We start from the raw sequence: 21,512 nt of genomic DNA, 5'->3' as shown, positions 1-21,512 counted from the left end.
TCTCTCCGGCTGCACCACACACGGCCTTCCAACAACCACCACCACTCCTCTACACTACGCCGTGTACTGCGACCAGTCCCTCCTTCCATACAACAATAAGCTCAGGCCAGGGCAGCTTGGTGCGCACATCATGTTCTTCTGTGCTGTTGCCAACCTTTCTGCTCTTGCTCACACCCGGTTCCTGGTGGCAGGTGGGACCCACGGAAGATGCCGGCAGGACTGACAACGATCAACCCCTGCCTGTCTGGGACGAACGGGAGGAGCACGACTTCATTGAGTGGCTGGTGGATTGAAAGAGCAAGGAGGATGTGGCTACCCCGGCGACTTGTCTCCCGCCAGTATTCACGCTCCTCTCTTTTGCTTGACGTTATCGGCGGTCACCACTAAGCTCAACTGGGCAACATGACGACTGGTTGAAATAAATAGTTGTAATTATTTGATGACATGAGGCACGGCGCGCAACAGTGGCCCTGCGGAAGGGGGTCAGAAGACGGCGATGACGGTGCGCTCCTCGTCCTTGTTCTTCTTCTTCTTGCCCTGCGGATCGTTCTGCTCCTTCTCGCTCGTCTCGTCCTCCTCGCCGCCGGTCATGTCGCTGCTCGCCGACGTCGGCGATCGCTGCTGCGATACCGCGGCCCGGGGCTGTCTTCGCTGCAAGGCCTCCTCCACGCCCTTGCCGCCGCTGCTCTTCTCCTTCTTGGACTTCTTCTCCTTCTTCGTCGATGACGACGATGACGACGACGTTGCTGTCACCGCCTCGGCCTCGTCGCTCGACGATCCTCCTCCTCCTCCTCCTTGTACTCCTTGTCCCTTCTTCTCCTTCTTGTGCTTGGCCACGCCGAGGCCGCCCATCGCCAGCGTCGTCGACGACGAGGGCGAGGTCGACGTCTTGGCGACCAGCTGGTCGAGCCGCACGCCCTCCGGCTCCTCGCTCTTGCTGCTGCTGCTGCCGTTGCTGTTGCCGTCGACCTTGCGCGAGCTGCCGGAGCTGCGGTGCTCGCTGGGCTGCTTGCGCTCGCGTCGCGCCCGCGGTGCGTTGAGCAGGGCGGCCTCCATCAGGCCGGGCGGGGCCGTCGCCGCCAGCGATACCGGCGCGCTCGACGCCGCCGGCGCCGGCCTGGTGATGATCGCGACCGGGATGTGGGGCTGCTTGGTCCGCCTCTTCTCTCTGCTGGGGGCGGCAGCCGTGGTGATCGTCGTGGCGGCGCTCTCCTTCGCGGCGCGCTCCTTGCGTCGCTCCGCCCTCTCGGCCTTCAGCTGCTTCTTTTCGGCGGCGACCGCCTTCTCGTGTCGTCGCCGCTTCTTGTCCTCCTTCCGCGCGCGACTGCTCTCCTTCGCCTTCGACTTCTTCTTTTCTTCCTCCTCCTCTTCATCGTCCTCGCTATCGCTCTCACTCTCGTCGTCGTCGTCGCTGTCATCACTGTCGTCGTCGCTTCCATCTTCCTCCTCCTCCTCCTCATCTTGCTCTTCTGCGCCATCGCGATCGTCGTTGTGGTCGTCCTGCTCCTCCTGCTCCTGCATCTCCTTGCCGCCGACGAGGTGGTGGAGGTGTCGCGACTTCTCCTCGATGGTGCGCTTGATGTAGGACGAGGAGGCCGACGTCGACGACGAGGGCTGGTAGGGCGGGAAGAGGTCCTCGGTCGACGAGTCCGAGTCGTAGTTGCCGTGGAGCCGCTTGCGCATACGCTCGTCCTCGGCCTTCTGCAGGGTGCACAGCACGTGGGCCGGGATCGAGTTGGTCGAGGCCGACGTTGAGTCGGTGGGCGCTGCCGCCGCGACGTAGGGCGCGTACATCGGCGAGTCGTCGTCCGACGTCCCGCCGCCGTCGCCGCCGCCGCCGCCGCTTCGGTGATGGTAGCTGTGGTCCTCGCTGTGGAAGGCAAAGTCTTTGTCGTCTTTGTGGTGGTGGTGGTCCCGGTCCCGGTCCCGCCCGTGGCCCTTCTTGTTGAGGCTGTTCTTCTTCTCCTTCTTGCCGGACTTCTTGCCGCCGCTGTTGTTGTTGTTGAGCTTGCCCGAGTTGAACTTGCCGCCGGACTTGGTGGCGCTCCACGTGCTGGCCATGCTGCTGTCGCTCATGTCGCTGCCGTCGTCGCGGTCGCGATCGCGGTCACGGTCGCGGTCCTTGTCCTTGTTGCCCGTCACGCCGCGCTTGAGGCGGCTGAAGATGCCGCGCTTCTTCTCCTCGCTCTTGAGCGGCGCCGTGAGCACGTCCTTGCTGCGGAACGGGTGCTTGGTCGACGCGAATTGGGAGAAGGAGAAGGAGGAGCTCGTGTTGTTCTTCATGCCGGTCATGGGCGCCGAGTGGTAGATCTCGGCCGAGTTGAGCGGGTGCGGAGAGTAGTTGAGGTTGGGGTACTTGCTGGTGTGGGTGCTGGCGTGGGTGTAGGGCGACTGGCGGTAGGCCATGGCCGTGGCGGCCGACGACGCGGCCTTGTTGGCGGCCAGTGCCGCCTGGATCGAGGCCGACGACTGCGACGGCCCCGACGAGTGGTGTCCGCCCGGTCCGCCGGCGTGATACGGCGACGGCATTCCACCGCCGCCGCTGCCGCCCGAGTTGTGCGCCGGCGGGATCGGTGGGATGTAGGGCGCGATGCGAATCGAGTCTTCGCTGCTATCGCTGTCGCCGCCTCCGCCTCCGCCGCCGTGCATGCTGCTATTTCCCCAGATGCCGCTGCTGGAGTGGAAGCTCATGTTGCCGGTGTGGAACGGGCTGCGCTTGTTGCCCGAGTGAAAGTAACTCGGGTGGTGGCCGCCGCCGCTCCAGGGCCGATTGCCCGACGCGGTGTCGATGGTGGTGTCGAGCGAGGTGTCCTTGTCGGGCACCTCGCAGATCTCGTTGAGGTGGATGAGCTGCAGCTGCTTGATCTCCTCCTTGACCAGCGCGATGTTCTTGGACGTCGGCTGCGGCTCCTCGGAGAAATACTTAGCATACCGCGACCCGGGGCAGGGATTGCGCAGCTTGGACGAGCGGCACAGGTCGTTGATGGCGTCGACCAACGACGTATAGACCGTGTCGTCGGGCATTACGTAGAGCCCTGTGGAAATCACATGCAACACGGTACGCGTCAGCTACAAGCGTCAACCGCACACGTGTGTGCGGTGTGATGGCAATGGCACTTGGCGGTGGCGGGGGTTACCCTTGTTGGGGTGGTAGATGACCCGCTGGTGGCTCTTCTTGCGGTCTCGGTCGACACCGGACACGGTGAAGGCGCCCTTCTCGCTCGAGCTGAAGCGCACCAGGAACGTGCCGGGCCGTCGATTGTCCAGCCGCTCCTCGGCGTCCTGTGTGGAGATCTCCCCGTGGAACCACTTCATCGAGAGCGTTTCCTCGATCTACGCGACCACACGATAGAGACCAGATTAGCAAAGTGTGGGCCACATACGTCTTTCACTGGCAGCGTGCTTGTCGGGAAGGGAACGTACTCGGTCGAGGAAGGTTCGGCCTCGGTTATGCGCGTCGCGGCCCTCGGAGAAGGGTCCGAACCACGCCAGCACCTTGCCGAACTTTTCCGCGTGCACTGTGTTGGGCTCCGATTGTCGACATAGTAGCACCTGCTTGGAGGCCCGAACAACCACCAGTCAGCTTCGTCCACGCGGCCAAAGCTCGACGTGTAGAAAAGTATGCGAACCTTGAGGCATTGCATCTGTCGGTCGGATCGATAGCTCTCGGGGAGGGCCACCTTCCCTACGCTGATGCACACGGCCCGAGCAAACTCGTCCCACGTCATCTTGTCTTCGCCCTTGGACGCCTTTTTCCACACCTCCCGCCCGCGCTCGTCGGTGATGCACTGCTCGATGATGATTTCCTCGAGCTCCTTCACGACCACGTCAAACGGTGGTCTGCAGTACGTCGTCACACGCGTGAGGGGGAAAGCGAGAAAGGGTAAGGCAACGCCGAGTGGGTGTGATCATCTGGAAAAGGGATTGAAGTGGATAACGGCTTCAAAGGAAAATACGAAAGAAATGCAAACTTGCAAGTCTGCAGAACGAGGCGTGCACGGCCAGCAAGCAAAGTGAGGGGGGCGAGCTCACGTACCGCTGCCGGGGGTTCTTGTCCCAGCATCGCTCGAGGAGAGTCACGAGGCGGGGCAGCATGTCGTCGGTAATGGGTGGCGTCTCGTAGTTTTCGCATCGCGACTTGATGAGGGCGTTCAGGTTGTTCTCGTACCGGGGGAACACTCGCCGCTCGTTGATGATCTCCCAAAAGCTCAGTCCGAAGCTATACACATCGCACTTCTCGCTGTACGAACCCGTGAACACCTCTGCTCGAGCACAAGCGACACGGCGACATCACGTACAGCGTCGCGATCAGCAATCGATACTCTGGTCGCACCAAGCGCAAGAGAAAGAGTGAAAGAGTGCGCGGGGGAAGTGGATCGACGGGTACCAGGTGCCATGTAGAGTGGTGAGCCCTTGGTGTCGTGGAGATTGTCGTTGGCCTGCTTCATCTTGGTGAGGCCGAAATCGCACACCTTGACGTTGTAGTTCTCGTCCACCAGCAAATTGGACAACTTGAAGTCCCGGTGAATGAACATCGGTGTCGACTTGTGCAGCCAGTTCATACCTGAGGTACACCCACAGAGAGAGCGACACATTGTGCACATGCACGTGAGGTCAGACACACGAACCAGGAGGGGTGCAGGGCGCATGGATGCGCAGCGCGATGAAGATTCGGACGAAAGACTGACGAGGGATGACAGAGGGCTGAGCAGAGCGGCTCGGAAGGAGAGAGATAAATAGCGATAAAAGAGCATTTGAAGGGAAAAAAAAACAATCACCTAGTTGATAAGATTGGCGGATAATATTTTGTGGCGCAACGGGATTACGCTAATGCAGGATGCTGGATGCATGTAATGTCGCAAAAAGGTGGGAAAGGGGCTGGCAGAAGGAGCGTACCGAGAGCGGCGTCCTTGGCCATCTTGAGCTTCTGGACGAGCGCTACTCGCTTGTGTTTGCCGGCTTTGCCGAGGAAAACGCTTTCCAAGTTACGCGGCATGAGCTCGGTTACGATCATCAGCTTACCCGGGATCGTGCAGGCCCCCATGAAAAGCACAACTGCAGAGAGAGAAGATCCAGTTGCATGATGTCATCAGTGCCAAATCGCAAAAAAAAAGCTGCGAATCTGCAGGGATGTGGTAACGAACGATTAGGGTGATGAATCTGGCTCATAACGGCAATCTCCTCTCGAAAGGCTTGCAGGACCTGCTCGGTGAAGGACTACATCACGGCAAAATAAAAAGAGATTAATTAGGTCCGAGGAGCAGCATCGAGTGCACAAGGCAGAAGTATAGAGGCGCACCTGTGTGTGTAGAACTTTTACAGCAACCGTTTGGCCTCTACATTTTCCTCGATACACCTTGGCAAAGGAGCCGCGACCGATTTCCTCCTCGAGCACGATGTCATCTGGTCGGATCTCGACGACTTGTGATTCTTTTTGCATGTTCGCTGTTTTCTGTATAATGGCGGGAGTTGCGAGGGTCGAATCTTGATCGATTGTCCACGGATCGTTGCTTTCGCGGTTATACCTCCTCTGCTGCCTTAGAGATTGAAGAGTCGATGTCGCGTCCAGAGCCTTGCGTGACCCTCCGCTGCGTCCTCTCCTCCACCCCTCCTCGTTTTCCCGCTCTCCCTAGAGAATAAATTCTCTTCTATAAATGCCGCGCCACCCCAGCCTTGTCTCTTTCTCTCCTCGAATCGAGAGCGCGAGCTGCCAAAGCAATCTAAGCTCAATCGCTCACGCTTTCCAAGGATCGATCCACTAATGTGGTGCCGGCTGGCTTCTTCTTCTCGTAGGCGCTATTTTTACGTCCCGCCTAGGCCTTATCGATTTGCGTGCCGGCCTTTTTGCCTTTCGAAGATGGAACGCTGTGTTTGGGGCGTGGCCTTCTCTTTCCTTCACCGCGGCGCGTGCTCTTGCCCACCTATGTTTAAGAGGGCGGAAACGCGGGTGTCTCAGGGAGGAATCCCAATCGCCCATTGGATGATTAGGGCGAAATTTGGCGTGAGTCCGCCAGTAAGCGTGTGCATGGCAACCGTAGCCCCACAGAATCGGCGTGGCGAAGATCGTTCCGTGCCGCAAAGCCCCGCTGCACGATTCGCGCACGATTCTGGGACACTCATTCTTCATTTTTTTCCTGATATCGGATTGAAAGAGCATGGATTCATTCACTCTTCATCACATCGTCTAGCGTATTATATTTACAATCAAAGTACGGTGGTCAAAATTGCATCATCCTCGCGCTCGAGCGAACGGACCAGGCGCGAGGCGTGGGCGATAAGAGAAGTAGAAGAAGGAAGCAACGTGGAACCAGGCGGCCGTCTTAGTCGATGGTGATGCTGTTGCCACCAGCGCCGCCGATGTGGTCCTCGCTCGCCCGTGGCCGTGGCGAGTGGATTCGCTTGGCGATGGGCGAGGCCTTCGCAGGCGGCGCGAGGTGATGATCGTCTTCCTCGTCCTCGCTGACCTGCTCCTCTCCCCGCCTCACCTTCCGGCCGAGCTTGAGTCCGCTGCTGTCCTTGACGGCCGTCGTCGCCTTCTTGTTGCTGCCGCCGCTGCCGACGCCATTCTTTCGTGCATTACTACTCCGTCGTCGTCGCGGCTTTCCCTCCGCTGCGCCGCTGTTTCGCTTCCGCCTGCCCTTCTCGTCGCCCGACGACCCGCCGTGGCTGCTGCCGTTCCCGCTCCCGCCGCTGCTGCCCTCGTCCTCCGTGGTGGTGCCCCCGTCGTCGTCCACCTCGTCGTCGTTCTCCGTGTCGCCCTCCGATTCCGCCCCGCCACCGTCTCGCTCCCGCTCCCGCGATTCCTTCTCCCTCTCTCGCTCCTGTGGCGTTTGCTTGTTGTCGTTCTCCGCCGCCTTGGTGTCTACGCCGTTGCTGCTACCCTCGGCGCCGCCACTGCCTGTGTTGTCGTTATTGTAGAGGTAGTACTTGCTCAGCAGGAAGGCCACGCCAGTCGTCGGCGCTTCCACCTGCTGCCGCTGCTGCTGTCGGAGTCCGTCATTCTCCTCCGTCTCGCCGTTCTCACTGTCGTCGTCGCCGCCACCTTCCACCGCCACCGCATGTACATTGCCCGCTGGCCTCCGTCGCGCGCTGCCGGCGGTCATCCGCCGTCGCCACTTGACCAGGCCCAGCTCCTCCTCGGGCGCGAGGTGGCCCGCGATGGCCTCCTGGCCGCGGAGGGCCTCGTCCAGCGCCGCGGCCGACACCGCCGCCCCGACGACGCGCGGGGATTTGAACAGGATGTTGGTCGTGGTGGCGTTTGGCGGCCGCGGGGCCGACGCCATCCAGATCTTGGGCGTGTTTGATGTTGATGACGACAGCAGTCGCTCGTCGCCGTCGGCGAGGTCTGGTCGCTTCCCGCGCGGCGAGATCGACGTGGCCGACGAGGCGCCCGCGAGGGACTTGCCCGCCCGCGCCGCCGCACGCGCGCTGGCCGACGGCCCGCGCTCGCTCTGGCTGCCCTTCCGCCTCTCGGTTCGCACCACCGCAGCGATCTCCAGGCTGTGCGCCTCGCCCGGTGGGATGTCGCTCTTGGCTCGCGACTTGGGCTCGCTCCCGCCCGGGAGCGACGACAACGAGGACGACGATGTCGATGTGGGGGTCTCCGCTCCGCTGCTGTCGGCTCCGCTGCCGTCGTAGTCGTCCGAGTCGCTGTCGTCATTCAGATCAGAGTCATCGTCGTGGCTCGCTGCCTGATCCGTTCGATGCCGCATCTCGGCCAATTCCGCCTCCGGCCACGACGAGCTTTTCCTGTGTCGTGTCGTGTCGTTGGTCGTGTCGTGTCGTGTCGTGTGTGAGATTTCTCGCAAGGTCTGTGCGAGGGTACACAGGAAAGTTACCTTCGCGGCGAACGGAAGGGGATTTTGCGTCCGCCGAATCTTCTCGTGGGCTCCTCGCGTTCTGTTACAGAGGGAGAGGGTCGGTCCTTAGCATTGGAACTCGACGCGCAGGGCCAGCCAAGGTGGTTCACACAACGCCAACGTACCCGACGAAGAGCTGCCGTCGTAGTACTTTCGCTCCAGGTCAGACGAGTCGCACGAGCCTGGACGAACGGAAGTGTGGTGAGCGACACGCGCAATGACGACTCATGGAAACACGGGAGTGTGGGGCGTGCGGGGCGGGGAGTGGTTACTGTCGGGAGAGGCCTTGGAGCGGTCCTTGTCGAAGAGCTTGCGCGGGGAGAACATGCGCAGCTTCTTTTTGTCGACTGAGTTCTTTCGCTTCTTGAGGTTGAGTGCAGGCAGCCGCTTCTTGTCCTTCTTCCCATCGGCGTCCTTGCCCTCTTCCTCGGGGAACTCCTCCGCGTCTAGCGTCGGCAATCGAGTAATGGAGAACAATAACGATAAATAAATAAAAGAATATAAACAAATAGTGACAAAGAATAAAGAATAAAAATAGGGCGTGGGTGCGGCGCACCGGGTTGAGCGGCGGCACTGGAGTGCACAGTCTCGAGATCACCAACAGCCAAAGGCTTGGATACGCCCTTAGCGTAGAATCCTGTGGGCGCACAATCCGCGCCGTCGTTAATGGGGTTCGCAATGCAGGTTTCAACAACGAACCCTTGTGTAGACCCTGAGTTGCGCCGTCAACAAGCGAATAAGTGCGCGAACGCCTTTGCGTACCTCCCATTGACGAAAGCGAACGCATTACCGATTTACCGTCCATTTTCGTTCCTACCCACCACACAAGGAATAAATTAACAGTGCACGAGAAAAATACAAAACAAATAACAAATATTAAAAAATGCAAAAAGAAAAGAAAAGAAAAAAGTACCACCCTCCGGCCGGCTGTCGTCCTCGTCGGCGTCCAGGGAGATGGACCCAAGCAAGCCGCGCGCGGACTTAGGCGATCGTGGCTGTCCGCCCTCGCTCAGCTCCGACTTGAGCTGGTCGTTCAATCTATCCTCTCTCCCGTACACGGCGTTCTTTCGCGCCCGGCCGGGCTGGTCCCGACCGCCTTCATCACCGCCCGTCGCCGATGGGTCATACTCGGGCGCCGGAACTGTGTCGTGTGCGCGCGCGCGTGTGTGTTGTGTGTGTGTGGTGCGCGTCCCAGCGAAGCACATCGATTAGTCGAGCAAATGCGACGGGGGGTGTGGCTCGCTGTGAGAAAGAGGACAACGCACCTAGTGGAGACTGCAACGGAACGACGGGTGAGTTGCTGTTGCCCGACGCCAATGCCGCCGCGGCAAGCGCCGATGTGGACGAAGGCGAGCCCGAGCCTCCGGCGCTGCTGCCCGGCGCCGGCGACGCCGTGCCACCGGACCGCTCGCCGGACCGCTCGCCGTGGAAGGGCTTGTCCTTGCCGAACTGGAACTTGCGTCGCGTGGTCTTCTTCGTGCGCGGCGAATCGGCCGACAGGCTGTCGTTGAGCCCGCCAGTGCCGGCGGCGGCGCTGCTAGCGGAAGGGTCAAGGTCGTAGTAGTCGAAGAGTTGGCTGAAGTGGGTGATGAGGTCGATGCACAGCTTCGACACGGCGGGAATGTCGCTGAGCTCCTGGGCGATGTCAGAGTTGAGGCGGCGGCAGATCATGGGGCCGAAGATGGTGCCCAGGTTGGTGGCGGGCATGAGGGTCTTCTCGGCGTGTTGCGAGATCAGCACCAGAAGTCGCAGCATCGCAAAGAGGGTGGCGTGGTTGAGCACGGGCAGCTGGTTGATGAGGTCCACATACTTGGTGAGCCGCACCACCAGATCCGGCAACCCTGCAAACCATCAGGTCAGTGGCTGAATGGAGGCCCGCCACACCACGACACACACACAACACACACAACACACACAACACACCACACACACAGAGAGACGATGACGCTGAAGAGTGAGAATCAAATACCGGCGGCTTGCAGCCAGCGTGGGGCAAGGGCGTGGGTAAGTAGTGGTTCCTCGCTACGGAGGTGGTCTGTGAGGAGACTACACACGGTGTTCGGCTCCGTCTCGCTGAGGTCGGGCACCTTCTTCTTGGTCTTGAAGCTCTCCTTCAGCACCTTCACCTGCGACGCGCTGCCGGGCACGCGAAATAGGCCCTGTGTGTTGAGCCCTGCAGCACAGCCACATCAATGAAAGCGATTATTTACTGGGCTTGGTCGTGCGAGCCCCGAGGCGTAAATTGCGTAGGGCCGTTTAAAATCAGCAGAGAAGAAAGCGATTCGCGACTCGCGTGTGAAGGGTCCAGAGAGGGCAGCGTGATCGAGGAAATGGGAAGGGAATTGGGGGGGGGGGAAATAACCGTTGGTCTCTATGAAGACAAGGGCGGCCTCGACGATGGGGTGCAGTTCAACTCGTTCTGCTCCCACCAGTTTGTCCCCGAGTATATGTTTCCAGGGAATGCTGTCCATCTCATTCAGGGCTTTTTCGCATGAATTTTAATGAAGGGGCTGACGATGACGGCAGGCGATGAAAGAAGAGAAGGAATAATTCACAGCCGAAATGCTGTTGATGTAAATCTCTTCTTCTTCTATCAAAGGGGCAAGGTTGTTCTAATCGTCCTCGAGGCTTTCCCAGTTCCCACAAGACCACTGTTCGGTGTCTGGTGTTTCATTTCGTGTCGACACCATAGTCGACAACAATGAAGAGCAGAGAGCGCACGAAAGGGTGTGCTGAGTGGTGTGATGAAGAGACGAGCGCACGGCCAACAAAAACGAGAAGAGAAGCAACAGCAAACAAACTCTATTCACAAACAGTTATCGGTGGCCTCGGATGGGCACGATGGTGATGGTGCAAAATGTGGGAAGGGAGCGAGGCGCCCAAGGAAGTGTACACGTGATGACGCTGGGTTGGTGGGTCGTCAGCGTAGTCCTCGATGATGATAACGATAGGCTCAACTAGAAGAAGAAGAAGAAGAAGCTCGAGATCCACGACGTGAGAACCGCCGCTGCGCTCGTGCCGGGCGCGATGACGGAGCACGTGGCGGTGTCGGTGGTCGAGGTGGCGTTGTTTGCGCACGTCTGAGCGATGCCGACGCAGCTGCCGCTGATTCCACCGCACCACTGGCACTTGTTGGGATTCGTCACGCAGCTGGAGCAGAACGTGGTCTGAGCGCAGGTGTCTGCGTTCGTACACGACACGACCAACGACACACAACGCATAGGCGAGATCGTTAAAAAGAGTGAGCACGCCACAAAGAGGGAGAGGGGGTTACATTGCTCGATGCAGGCGTTGGGGTCGCTAAACTTCTCCCTCCAGTCCGGGCAGGAGCCCTTCTTAGACGAGGCCAGGCACCGGTTGCTGAGGAAAACCAAAACCAAGGAGGGGGATGAGTGGTTGATGATGGTGTGGCATGCCACGAAGCGAATGGCGACGAGCGAGGTAACGACACATACGTGGTCATGCAGAACCCACAACCGCTTCCAAAGTTGTAGCGGCACTGCTCGCAGTCGCCCTGGGACTCGCACGGGTCTTTGTCCAGAGCCAAGTAGCGCGTCAGTGTGTGTGTGCGCATATGGAACTGAGTTGCGCGCGCGCGTACCAGGGCAGCTCGTGGCGTGCCATTCGTAGTCCTCGCCGTAGCAGAGCCGGTTATCGGCAGGCCAGCCATCCGTCCCCACGGGGTGACTGCAGGAGGCAGGGCACGTGGATGAGCACACGAAGAGATTTTACAAAAGATGATGGTGAACGGCCTTAAGCTGAGGGTGGGAGCACCACAGCTGTAGAGGAAAATGGATCTTGGACTGGAGGCAAGTACCAGTAGTCGGAAGTCAGGAAGGCGATGCAGTAGCCACACTTGACATCGGCGGTGGAGGCGTTGAAGCACGCCCCGCAATTGTTTTGAAGCGTGGCACCCGCGCAAGGGTTTGCCTGGGCCGATGCCGTGACGAGTAGGTAGCAGCAAGCCACCCCCATAGCAACCACGATCGCCAAACCCGCCTTCATCTTTATCTCTCAATTTTATACTTCGATGATTGCTCCTCCTCACCGCTGTCATTTTCGCCACGATCGTCGACAAAATGTAAAATCGCAATTTCATCTGCCAAAAAAGAACTTGTCTACGGGTAAAACGAAAACGACAGTTGCTGATGTTGATGTATGTTGTTGATGATGGCGATGATGACCTCTCGCCAGCCGGATGGTCACTGACCAAACATTGAAAACAAACAGAGCCACATGAGTGAACTGTAAGATTGGCGTCTGGCGCGTCGAGCAAAAAGGGGAGAAGGGAACGTTCACATACCGACAGAGGATCTGGACGGTGAGTTGTCAAGGCCGGCTCGAGGAGCGGGCCTACAGGTAGTAAAGGCTAGTGGAGAGTTCGGCACGCGGCATTCTCCTGTTCTCCAGTACCTGCGTCATGAGACTCGCCAGCCGGTCGGCGTAGCGCAGAGGAGCCGGCTCTGCTATGGTGCCCATGAAGTCTGTGTGTGTGTGTGTGTGTTGCGTGTGTGCGTGTGTGCGTGTGTGCGTGTGTGTTCACGCGTAGGTCAAGTGAGTTGGTGCGCGTGCGTGAGCGGTCAGGCGGCTTTCAAAGCGTACTGTAGTAGAGATGGCACAGCATGAATGAAAGGCGCTGGAGGCTCTGGGCCGTGAGTGATTTGTCCTCCCCCGGCGTGCGATACGCGATCTGATACTGTGTGGGCTTCACCGTGCCTGCGAGCGGAGTACCATTATTGTAAAAGTGATCAATGATTGACCGAGAAAAATAAGTGACGCGGATGTGGTACCCATGCGAGAGCTGTGCGCGATGAGATAGAAGTCATCGTAGTCTCGCGACACGACTCCCACGTCCACAATCGTTCCGGGCGGCGGGTTGTTCATATCTCTGCTGCTCAACAGGCAAGCACGGGTCAGAAACAGCCGGAAGGTCGGATGGTGAGCAATGGAGTGCAAAAAAAGTGGATATGTACCGCGTGAACAGGCGAACGAGGCCGCGCTTCCTCACCACGATGATGGCCAAGTTGATCTTGAGGTCCCTCTTTTGAAGGACTGCCTGGATCGGCTTAATCTCGTTTTCCAGCTGCGACAAAATAAAGAAATAAATAAATAAACAGAGAGGTAAGAAGCTGCACTCAATCGTCTAGCCGGACTGGGAGTAAATAAGAGCGAGCGAGCGAGCAGAGAGAGAGGAGAAACCAGAGCGTCGAGAGACCCACGACCACCGGGATCGTCGCGGTAGATGATGATGCGCCTGGGCCGGTACTTAGGATTGACCTCCTTGAATGCGCGAAGTGCTTTGTCAAAGCTTTCAGCAATGCTAGAAGCCATTACCTGGCCCTGAGAATGAAGGGAATGATGATGATGATGATGAAGAAGAAGAAGAAGAAGAAGGCGGATCAACAACTGTGGCAGGCAAATGCGGGCGTACCGGTGCTTGCACAGATACGTCAGAGAAGTAGCTAGTGAAACCCGCGTCAAGTGTGGCGGTCAGTGCCAAGACAGACCCCCTGATGACAACGAGAATGGAACATCAGTGCCATATAAGCCTGTAACAGGCCATGTGAGGATTACATACTGACGTGCAGACTTGGAGTGTGACACACTGATACCAATGATCATTGTGGGCTCATTTGAAAACAGTTCATGGACCCTGATGACGACGATGGCGACGACGAAGTGTGGTTACCAAAAAAACAGTGATGATAAGAGCGAAGAAAACAAAGAAGGGTCAACGCACCCCCATGGAGCTCCACCAAGCTTGCACACCATTTGTTGGAGGAGGCCCTTGACTTTGGACTCGATGCCTGCTTGTGGCTTGATCGTTCTCTGTTGCACACACTGCGTCTGCACAGGCTTGGAGGCCATCACGGCCTTGATGCTCTTGTAGACCACCTCACTGGCACTCTCCAGAACGACCTGGAACATCTTGATTGGCTTGCCCTCGCGCTCTGCTTTCCTGTTCACACCACACCACTTAGCCCACAGTACAACATGAAGGAAAGCCAAGAGGAGGGAGCGGGGGGGGGAGCAGTACTCATATACACGAGCCATTTCTGCGGGGTAATCCTGTACGCGAGCTGTTGCACACATGAGTGGATCGCCGATTTCCATTTTCAACTGTGCCTTCACCTGCAACACGTTGATGTTGATTGATGAACAACAACAGGTCAAGGTCAGACAATAAGAATTGCAACCATAGAGAACAAGATAGAACGTTTGCGTTAGTACCGTATGGAACGCCTTCATCATGTTCATTACGTCGGACTCTTGCCTTTGAGTGTAAAACAGAGCCCAGTTTGCTGCGTTGAGCGACATGGGCCTCAACAGGCCCGTGCTGCTGGTATCTGGCGGAGCACCGCCTGAGGGCGGTTTCCCGTAGAGGTCGCGCCATTCACCTGCGCCACCGCCACCGCCACCGCCACCGCCACCGCCACCGCCACCGCCACCGCCACCGCCACCGCCACCGCCACCGCCACCGACCACCACTCGGTCAGGCACTACACGGTCAGTGTAAAGAAATGACGGTGTAGCTGGCGACGTACTCTTTCCGCCCAAGGGCTTGGGAGCTTTTGCACCAATACGCAACGTTTCAAGCCGGACCTGGCGCCCCTGCACAGCGAGAGGCTCGCTCTCGACATGCAGGCCCCAGTCCGCGAGAATCTGGGGGTCCAAGGTAGTGGTTAGTACTAATAGATCGACTGGACAAAAGCAGAAGAGTCGTGTACACGTACGGCGCCAGGGTCGATCATTTCTCCGGGCTTTGCCCTGTCGGGAATCTGGTGGCCCGGCTGCAGCTTCTTCACCAGCGATATCAGACTATTCATCCTCTCTCTTGGCCCTGGTCCAGTGGCCTCCATGGCCTTGCGTCGCAATCTGCGGGAGAAGACCACGACCACGACCACGACCACGACCACGACCACGACCACGACCACGACCACGACCACGACCACGACCCGTCAGCTTCTGCCCACGGAACCTGTGCGAAGAGCGGGGGGGGGCAAGTCGTAACTGGCCATTGGTGCGCATCTCTTCGGTCATGCCGGCCAGGACGCAGAGCTCGGGCACAAGGTAGATGATCTCCTCGACCTGGACTCCGTCGGTCGGGCGCCTTCTCTTCTCGACTACCTTGAGGAGCGGTTGTTCCATGTGGCGGATCGTGATGCCATGCGTCCTGTCACGTTCGTGCCCCGCACGAACATAAAATGAGCCTTTAAAGAGAACCGCGCAGGAGTAGGAATTAAAAAAAAAAAAAACAAAAAAAAACAGAGAAGACGCGACGCGTACTCTTGGTAGTAGTCGTAGAAGGAGATGAGCTCCTCTTCGGCCTCGGCGTACTTGTGCTCCCTCCTCTTCCTGCGCGGAAAGGTGCTCGCCGGGGCTGACGTGGCGGTGAGCGCCAACACGGCGCATTGTTGGCGAAACAGTTCGAAGTAGTGGGGGTGGTGGCGTACTTTTGTCAAAGTCGATGGACGACACGCGGTAGAAGCGGTAGTCTCCGCGCTTATCCGTGTAGTTGGTAATGACTGACTGATTCGCCACCAGCTGGTTTTGCTTCGCCCGGTCGCGCTGGTGCAACACGAGCAAATCGAGAATGCTCCCTGTTCACCCCCCCCCCCGAAGAGGCGTGAACGTGAGCGCGAGCCACACCGCGACGAAGCTTTGTCGTGGCGCATTTTGCTTTGTCGTGCGGAGGAGGCCACATTAGAACGTACTTGTCTGCACCCACTTGTACGAGGTGTCCACATTGAGCATGAGCCCGCTCTGGTCGCCGCGAGAAACATGTAAGCGTTGAGCCCAAGTGTGCCGCAAGCGAAACAGAGAGCGGTACGTGGAATAGGTCTATGTTCGTTGAATAGCCGGGGAACGCCCTCATGTCTTGAAAGATGAGGGGGTGCGTGGGGTCGTAGATCGAGTCCCTAATCCGGATGAACTTCAGCCTCGCAAAGACCTGCTCACTCATCATAAGATGCAGCTCATGGGCTGTGTCGTGTGTGTCTGTGTTGTGTGTGTGTGTGTGTGTGCATGTGTATGTGTGTGTGCGGTGTGTGTGTGCGTGTGCCGTGTGGTGCGGTGCGGCACCGTTTTAAGAAGGCGGGAGGCCATCGCCATGCGCTCGGGGGCAGCGACGTCATCGGTAGCGACCGGAATGCGGCCCGAGAGCGTGACCACGTACTCGGTCCCGTTCACCTCGGCCTTGAAGGTCCGGTTGCTGAGGTCCTGCTTGGCGAAGAGAAGTTCGCCCCAGAAATCGTGGCGCCCCAGCTGGTCCTTGTTGGCCGAGAGGACCCTCCTCTTGATGAACACACCTCCTGCAGGCTACTATCAAGCATTGAGCACGAGAGAAGAGGAGAGGAGGAGAGGAGAAGAGGAGAGAACCTCGAAGTGCATGTGGTGTATGAAGATTTGCCCGAGTGGCCACTAGCATGAGCGGGACAGAAGATGAAAAGTGTTAGTTGAGGCCAAGATGAGGGGGCCTGACGGGCAACACGGTACCGTGACTGGGAAAAAGTTGGCGACAAGAGGGATTGGTGTCCCAAGGCCTGAGGGACCCTCTTTCTTGACCATCCACTGGTGTGCGCTGACCTCAAGCTCAAGCTCACCCCTGTGTGAAGCATAAGATTACTCTTGGGAAATCTGGTGTGGCTAAGTGGCCATGAGTGCCGTGCACGCTTGGCATCTTGGCTTGCTTCTGTGGATGTTTGGGGAGGTGCACTGTCAGCCTCTTTTCTTAAAAAAGTTGTGTTTATCACTAAAATAAAAGCTCAGCAAATAGCGCACCGAGCTTGACTGCACCCTCTCCCTGGAGCGCTTCAAGCTTTCGCTTGTGGGGGTCCTCCCCAGGTGGTTCCATGGTCAGTGGTGATAGTTTCTTGGCCATAGTGGCTGGTTTGCTCCAGCAAGAGGAAGTAGGGAGGCGGTGACATTGAGGCAGGTGGTTATTTGGACAGCAGCTGCCTGATTACTTCACCTAGACACCTCTGGTGGCCCACTCCCAGTTCCCTGAGTTTTTGGTCAAACAACCACTGCTCTGCCCTGGTTCAAGTCTCACTGATCGTGCCTTTTTGTTCACTTTTAGAAAAAGGCAAGAGAAGAGCCGTTTTTGGACTCGGCTACACGGCCTGTGGAAGACCTCGACGAAACAGCCTATCGTCGCGAAGTGGAGGCAATGCCGGAGCAGCTCCGCCTTGCCATCTTCCGCTTCATCTACAAACACATGCGGTACGTCATCTTTCTTAAGATTTATTTGCCATTGCTCATGGTTTCCTTTCATGCATTAGGCGAAGCGATGGAAGGCTGTGTATTTGGCCGCCGTACGGGCCACCATGCACACGCACACGCACACGCACACGCACACACGTGTGAGGCCCATGTGCAGCACACTGCGGCACAGAGCCGAACTCACGCTGAGTCACGTGACACATAGGCCTACTTGGCGATGTGGCCGCTGATCAAGGACCTTCCACTCGCCAGTGTCAATCTCGCCGTCATGGACCAGCTGTTCGGCAGTGAGACGCTCACATAATCTGGTGTGAGCGTACCATAATCAGGCCTTGGCCCAAAATGTTATTGAGTGACTGTGTGGCTTCCCGTCCGTGACAAGCCTCAACCTGTCCTTGCGGCACTCCGAGGCCGAGGAGGTTCACGGAGACGGTGATGGAGACCTTGGTCGAGTGGGAGGGCCTCCAATCGCTTACGCTTCGAGACTGCACATTCCCCGATTCCGCTGCTGGTTTGGGTCCCTGCTTGTTTTCTACTCTGCTCTATGTCCGCGGCACTCACCATCCACCACAACCGCGCCGCTGTTCTCGCAACTGACGAGCCTGCAGAAGCTGGTGCTGGGCAGGAACGAGCAGAGCGCTGGGTACCCGAGTGCGTGACACGGCTGCTCACCCTCGACGTGTGCTGTGTGCGCGGTGTGTGTGTGTGTGGATGCTTCTGCTGAGATCTCGCCCTGCATTTAGCCACGTACTGTGTCCACAAGTCCATCCTGGAGAGCGTCGCGGGTCTGACCCAATTGGAGGAGCTGCGCTTGTGTAACCGCGACGAGCTCAACGGGGATGTGTTGGCGAGGATTCTGCAATTCGAGAACCTGAGGTACAAGCTCGACCTGTCGCTAAGCCCTCTCTGGTCGCTCGGCTCGATTGAGAAGCCGAACGCCAGCCTGGTGCGACACCATCTCTGCCTCTTCTTCGTTTTTTGCACAACATATCCAAGTTGGGTGTGTTGGTCGGCTTACCTTTGCGACAGAATATGGCTCAAGATCACTGCCTCCGCGACGGAAGTGGGCACTGCGATCAACGACATCGCACAGCTGTTTCCTTCACTCTGCACTCTAGGCATCAGCGTCTGCTTTCCCATCCCCATGCCCCCATTGCATGCGCCTACCAGTGCCATGTGCTACAAGGCTGAGTCTTCGCGGCGGTGTACAGGTGGACTGCCTTCCGGACGACTTTGCATCGCTCGGCGCCGCGCTCCCATCTGTGGTCACGACCGCGACGGAGGACACCGTGTCGCGCCTTCTCTCCACTATGCCCAACGTCGAGCAAGTCACGCTCAAACGTCTGCCTCGAAGTAAAGACTCCCCCCCCCAGCACCTCAGGGGAACCGGCACATGCTCACGTGACTACCATTATCTTTCGTGACAACAGAAGAGGGGCAAGAATGCTCGGTCGAGTTCGTACCGGGTCGAACTGGCGCAGCAGATCACGAGCCTTCAGCTGAGTGCTGGATCCCATGGCACACGGTGGCTTCCTGCCATGAGCTTTCTATGGTTCCTTCTTCTTCTTGTGGCCTGTTGGGAGGCGTTAGCTGTTAGCTCCGTTCTCAGCCCACGGCGACCATCCGCTTCTTGACCACAAGCAAGGATCCCTTTGGCACCATCTGGTCATCAGGCATGACTTACAACGTTGACCTACGCACACACCCACACACCCACACAAACACACACACAAACACACACATGACAAAACTCACAGATGCTTGCTATCCATGTTCCACGTGAAGATCAACTTCAACCAGAACCGCGAGTGCCTGCCGCGCAACGTCGTACACTTCGTACACTGTGCTCATCAAGCCGTCATCGTCGGGCTGCGGTGGCGACCACATCAGCGACACTCCCCGAAGCCCCGAAGCACACTCTTTTGTCTCGCAAACCTCCCGTCACCGTCGAGCTTGTGGCCTGGTCGCAGCAGATCAGGCCGGCCAACGTCAGCACGCTGAACCTCCTGTTCGAAGTGCGCGGCGCCTTCCTGTACAACTACCCACAAAACGACGCAGTTGTTCGAGCAGAAGTTTGAAATTTTTTTTGAAATGATTGGAATGTCGAAATGCTACGAATATTTCAGTTACAACGGCCAGAACGATTTGGCGCGAACGCAAGAGTTGTTGTTTGGGCGAAGGTGGCCGTTGGCGTTGGAGCGAGAGCCGAGGATTGCTGCACTCGATCTCGCACCGACCGACCGAACCCGATCGCCTGTGCGCCATCAACATCATCAACAACAACAAAGATGCTATCGTCGTGCTTCCCGTCGTTCTTCAGTCGCGATCAATCAAAGGCCTACGAGAAGCTGGCCAAGAGGCAGCGGGACGCCAAGACCGATGAGAAGGAAAACATTCGGCAGATGCTCATGATGGGACCCAACAAGGGTGGCGGCGCCAAGCGGCCCTTCGCCGATCTCACCAACACCGAGGCCGTGGCGGCGAATGAAGCCAACGGATCGACGATGAAGAAGATGAAGGTCGACACCACAACCGCAGCCACTATCACCATCATGTCCCCTACGTCTGCGTTGACGTTGTCTGCGGAGGAGATTAAGATGAAGCAGAAAAAGAAGGCCGCCGCGAAGAAGGCCTTGGCGGCGCTCAAGGAGAAGAGCAGGCGACAACTCAAAAAGGCAATCACGAAGGAGAAGACCATCACACTCTCGGATAACGATGAAGAAGATGGCGAAGATGATGATCCAGAGAGCGACGAAGAAGAGGACAGGGAGGAGTGCTGCGACGAGGACGGTGGTAATGAAGAGGACGCCGGAATGGAGGAAGACATCAAGAAGGAGAAGGCCGCCGTCATGGTGGCCGCCGCCGACGAGTTCGAAGACCACATCAACGTACAACAGAAACACGACCTCTCCCAGGTACGTACTAGAAGAGCTCGCAAGATCTAAGTATAGATAAATAAGAAGATAGTATTTATTTACTTATTTGTATGAATAAATAACAATTATTATTCTTCAATTTATAGGAGGTGGGCGTGGAATGCGAATCGGACGACGAGGAGGAAATCGGCGTTGAGGTCGATGACATCGACGAGGAGGACGCCAACGAGCCCGAGAACTGCGGCGTCTACGTCCGCGAGATCTACGAACACCTCCACCGCCGACAGGTGCGCGACACACACCGCACCGCACACACCGCACACATGCCAGTGATGGTTAACGCTGTTTTTTGTATTGTGGTACTGGTCAACAGACGTTGCAGAGGCCGGCGAGCGACTACCTGCAGACCCGACAGGACGGCGAGCTGACCGAAAAGATGCGAGCGCTCACCGTCAACTGGATGGTCGAAGCCGCCGGCCGCTGCGACCTCCTCACCGAGACCCTCTTCCTCGCCGTCGACCTCTTCGACCGGTATCACCACCACCACGCAACACGACACGACACGACACGCACCGCACACTCGACAACACGACACGACACAACGCGACACGACACGACACGCACGGCAGCGACACAACACGCTGACGTGGCATCTCCTCAATTAGGTTCTTGTCGCTGAAGAAGGTGTCGCAGAGGCGGGTGCAGCTGATCGCGATCACGTGCCTCTTTGTGGCGTCCAAGTACGAGGAGATCTACTACCCGACGCTCAAGGACTTTGAGTGGCTCTCCAACGGGACCATCAGCGGCCGCGACATTGTCAAGGCCGAGTCGATCGTGCTAGCCGCGCTCGGCTTCGACCTGGCCTCGGTCTACCCGTTCCACTTCATCCGCCGCTTCTCCAAGGCGGCTCACTCGTCGCGCCGCACGCACGAGCTGACCAAGTACGTCATGGAGCTGTCGCTCGGCGTCTACGCCACGCTCGGGCACAAGCCCTCGGTCGTGGCCGCCGCCTGCGTCTACATCGCCCGCGCCATGACCCACCAGTCCCCCATCTGGGTGCGTGTGTGTCGTGTGTGTCGTGTGTGTGCGGTGTCGTGTGTGCATGTGTGCGGTTGCTAAAGTGTGATGATGTTTTGTGTGTGGCTTATGCAGACGCCCACGCTGGTGCACTTTACTCGGTGCGGCACCCCCAGGGACGAGGCCAACGACGACTCCACGTTCGATAGCGAAAGCGAAAGCGAAGACGGCGACGAGTACGACGCGCAGGGGCGGAGGAGGGACAAGGGCCTCATGGAGTGCGTGCGGGCCATCAACGCCCTGGTCTTGGCCGCCGACGAGGACCCGGCCGACCCGCGCATCGCGGCCGTCCGCAGCAAGTACGCCCAGGTCAAGCACCACTCGGTCGCCTTCGTGCCCGCGGTGGACCTCTGAGCCGTGAGCTCTGGAGGGTGGGGGGAAGAAGGAAGTGGCCTCTTGTTTCGCTGTGGAAGTGGAACGAGAGCTGCGGTTGTATTGTCGAGAATTGAGAAGTTGATGTAGTGTGGCTACATCGATA

General features: G+C 58.1%; 6 protein-coding genes across 6 annotated transcripts; 2 read left to right on the top strand and 4 right to left on the bottom strand.

The window, feature by feature from the left end:
• Positions 1 to 483: 483 nt before the first annotated feature.
• ACA1_071540 (Dual specificity protein kinase) lies at positions 484 to 5,440 on the bottom strand (the record flags this gene model as incomplete). The annotated part of the gene is made up of 9 exons (XM_004353008.1): positions 484 to 3,035; positions 3,138 to 3,333; positions 3,424 to 3,552; positions 3,630 to 3,840; positions 4,037 to 4,262; positions 4,388 to 4,564; positions 4,897 to 5,055; positions 5,145 to 5,217; positions 5,357 to 5,440. The coding sequence occupies 9 exons, from the start codon at positions 5,438 to 5,440 to the stop codon at positions 484 to 486; spliced, it is 3,807 nt and encodes a 1,268-aa protein (XP_004353060.1).
• An 880-nt stretch (positions 5,441 to 6,320) lies between these two features.
• Positions 6,321 to 10,330, bottom strand: ACA1_071530 (RhoGAP domain containing protein; the record flags this gene model as incomplete). Its single annotated transcript, XM_004353007.1, has 9 exons — positions 6,321 to 7,749; positions 7,839 to 7,899; positions 7,985 to 8,041; positions 8,132 to 8,305; positions 8,416 to 8,496; positions 8,773 to 9,000; positions 9,125 to 9,700; positions 9,829 to 10,032; positions 10,222 to 10,330. 9 exons carry the CDS (start codon positions 10,328 to 10,330, stop codon positions 6,321 to 6,323), a joined length of 2,919 nt encoding a protein of 972 aa, XP_004353059.1.
• A 486-nt stretch (positions 10,331 to 10,816) lies between these two features.
• ACA1_071520 (piwi domain containing protein) lies at positions 10,817 to 11,864 on the bottom strand (the record flags this gene model as incomplete). The annotated part of the gene is made up of 5 exons (XM_004353006.1): positions 10,817 to 11,040; positions 11,134 to 11,219; positions 11,315 to 11,390; positions 11,461 to 11,546; positions 11,677 to 11,864. 5 exons carry the CDS (start codon positions 11,862 to 11,864, stop codon positions 10,817 to 10,819), a joined length of 660 nt encoding a protein of 219 aa, XP_004353058.1.
• Positions 11,865 to 12,212: 348 nt separating this feature from the next.
• Positions 12,213 to 16,178, bottom strand: ACA1_071510 (piwi domain containing protein; the record flags this gene model as incomplete). Its single annotated transcript, XM_004353005.1, has 16 exons — positions 12,213 to 12,343; positions 12,462 to 12,575; positions 12,650 to 12,750; positions 12,833 to 12,942; positions 13,059 to 13,193; positions 13,291 to 13,369; positions 13,600 to 13,835; positions 14,091 to 14,257; positions 14,405 to 14,522; positions 14,594 to 14,735; positions 14,872 to 15,033; positions 15,147 to 15,240; positions 15,314 to 15,460; positions 15,575 to 15,623; positions 15,691 to 15,810; positions 15,942 to 16,178. Coding segments are annotated over 16 exons (2,142 nt in total), but the record flags the coding sequence as incomplete, so codon positions are not given.
• A 1,338-nt stretch (positions 16,179 to 17,516) lies between these two features.
• On the top strand, positions 17,517 to 18,486 carry ACA1_071500 (uncharacterized protein; the record flags this gene model as incomplete). The annotated part of the gene is made up of 5 exons (XM_004353004.1): positions 17,517 to 17,627; positions 17,690 to 17,732; positions 17,825 to 18,027; positions 18,293 to 18,422; positions 18,455 to 18,486. The coding sequence occupies 5 exons, from the start codon at positions 17,517 to 17,519 to the stop codon at positions 18,484 to 18,486; spliced, it is 519 nt and encodes a 172-aa protein (XP_004353056.1).
• An 883-nt stretch (positions 18,487 to 19,369) lies between these two features.
• Positions 19,370 to 21,388, top strand: ACA1_071490 (cyclin, Nterminal domain containing protein; the record flags this gene model as incomplete). The annotated part of the gene is made up of 5 exons (XM_004353003.1): positions 19,370 to 19,996; positions 20,104 to 20,244; positions 20,331 to 20,488; positions 20,623 to 21,013; positions 21,110 to 21,388. 5 exons carry the CDS (start codon positions 19,370 to 19,372, stop codon positions 21,386 to 21,388), a joined length of 1,596 nt encoding a protein of 531 aa, XP_004353055.1.
• Between the last annotated feature and the right edge of the window lie 124 nt (positions 21,389 to 21,512).

This window comes from Acanthamoeba castellanii, assembly GCF_000313135.1.
Source record: "Acanthamoeba castellanii str. Neff unplaced genomic scaffold scf7180000084603, whole genome shotgun sequence".
Taxonomy (NCBI): Eukaryota; Discosea; order Longamoebia; family Acanthamoebidae; genus Acanthamoeba; species Acanthamoeba castellanii.
The sequence above is the reverse complement of the archived record's forward strand: the minus strand, read 5'-3'. Positions and strand labels throughout refer to the sequence as shown.